Source organism: Triticum dicoccoides, unplaced genomic scaffold (assembly GCF_002162155.2).
Source record: "Triticum dicoccoides isolate Atlit2015 ecotype Zavitan unplaced genomic scaffold, WEW_v2.0 scaffold81575, whole genome shotgun sequence".
NCBI lineage: Eukaryota > Viridiplantae > Streptophyta > Magnoliopsida > Poales > Poaceae > Triticum > Triticum dicoccoides.
Genome location: NW_021302149.1, coordinates 6,400 through 7,960, shown reverse-complemented (window position 1 = coordinate 7,960; position 1,561 = coordinate 6,400). Strand labels below are relative to the sequence as shown.

The window sequence follows — 1,561 nt, the reverse complement described above, 5'->3', positions numbered from 1 at the left end:
GCGTCGGTATTGAAGCAGCAGGCGAAGTACAATGGCTGATATGCCATGAGAACGCTTGAAAAGGTCTTAACATCTTCAGTCTATTATTTATTATATATCTCTCTAGGTGTTTGAGTATGACCAAGTACGTACTACTTGCATGCCTAGCTCGTGTTCCCGCGTACTCTATATTCTACGCTTTCACCTACCGCCCGCGTTTCTTCAACCCACCTGGCCATGAGTTTGTATTTATAGGACCTGACACAGACACCTAAAGAAGCAACACAATCTCACCTCAAGGTTCAGTATAGAAGCATCCGACTAGTATCTCCTCTGCTAGCTCTCACTGCCTTGCTTCTAGCAGGTCCTACTGCCATGGCCGTCACTAGAAACATTCTCCTCTCCGTGGCCGCGATGGCCATCCTGAGCACCGCCTCGGCTGCAATCTACAATGTCGGCGAGCCCGGCGGAGCGTGGGACCTCGGCACCAACTACAACACATGGGCGTCCTCCAGGAACTTCCAACCCGACGACCAGATCGTCTTCAAGTACTCCCCTCAGGCGCATGATGTCCTCGAGGTCAGCAAGGCCGACTACGACTCATGCAGCACTGCGACCCCCATTGCCACCCTCAACTCCGGGAATGATGTCATCGCCCTTAACGTCACCGGCACCCACTACTTCATATGCGGCTTTCCTGGCCATTGTGCGGGTGGCATGAAGGTCAAGATCGATGTCATGCCAAGCTCCTCCTCTTCGTCGCCTGGCCTGGCCAGCGGCCCAAGTGCAAGCAACGCTTCCCCACCGACGCCTGTCTCCGCCGACATCTCTGTGGAGGCTACGGGCTTTGGCCTCGCCGTCTTGCTTGCCGTTGCTGGCCTCATGGCTTGAGTTCAATTGTGCAGCTGCACATACATGTATAAAGTCATGTATAGTCAAGTAATTATTACTAGCAAGTATATGTGTAGCCAAGTAATTATATGTGTAGGTTGTATGTATTCGGGCTTCTTCTTTAATAAAGATTTTTCTTGTCTCTCTTATACAACATTTGTCAAGAAACATGTTCATTCTAGAATTTGATAAGCTAGACTTGCATAACTTTGACTTGTACCAGGCAGAGGTTTATACTTAGATTAGATATATAATTAGCATGATTGTTTGATATGTCTCAAAAATATGTATTTGTAGGCTACAATTGAACTTGTAATTAGTGAAGTATTACATATCTAAGTGGAGCACATGTTAACATATATCTCGGGTCTAATATATAAGCTAACATGTGGTAACCTACAACGTGGGCGAGACGGGCGGCGCACGGGACCTCAGCACCAACTACGTCACTTGGGCGTCCTGAGCACTGCGTCTGCGGTAAGCTACAACGTGGGCGAGCTGGGCGGCGCATGGGACCTCAACACCAACTACGTCACTTGGGCGTCCTCTAGGAACTTCCAAACCAGCGATCAGATCGTCTTCAAGTACTCCTCTCAGGCACACGACGTCTTCGAGGTTAGCAAGGCAGACTACGACTCCTGCAGCACCGACAGCCCCGTCACCACCTTCAACTCCGAGAATGATGTTGTCA

At 49.5% G+C, this 1,561-nt stretch overlaps 1 protein-coding gene across 1 annotated transcript; it reads left to right on the top strand.

The window, feature by feature from the left end:
* Positions 1-322: 322 nt before the first annotated feature.
* LOC119347974 (mavicyanin-like) lies at positions 323-945 on the top strand. The gene has a single exon (XM_037616429.1). It carries the CDS (start codon positions 355-357, stop codon positions 868-870), a length of 516 nt encoding a protein of 171 aa, XP_037472326.1. The 5' UTR covers positions 323-354; the 3' UTR covers positions 871-945.
* Positions 946-1,561: the final 616 nt, after the last annotated feature.

Coding starts and splice junctions, on each gene's coding strand:
- LOC119347974 (XM_037616429.1), top strand. CDS start 355: ATGGCCGTCACTAGAAACATTCTCCTCTCCGTGGCCGCGATGGCCATC.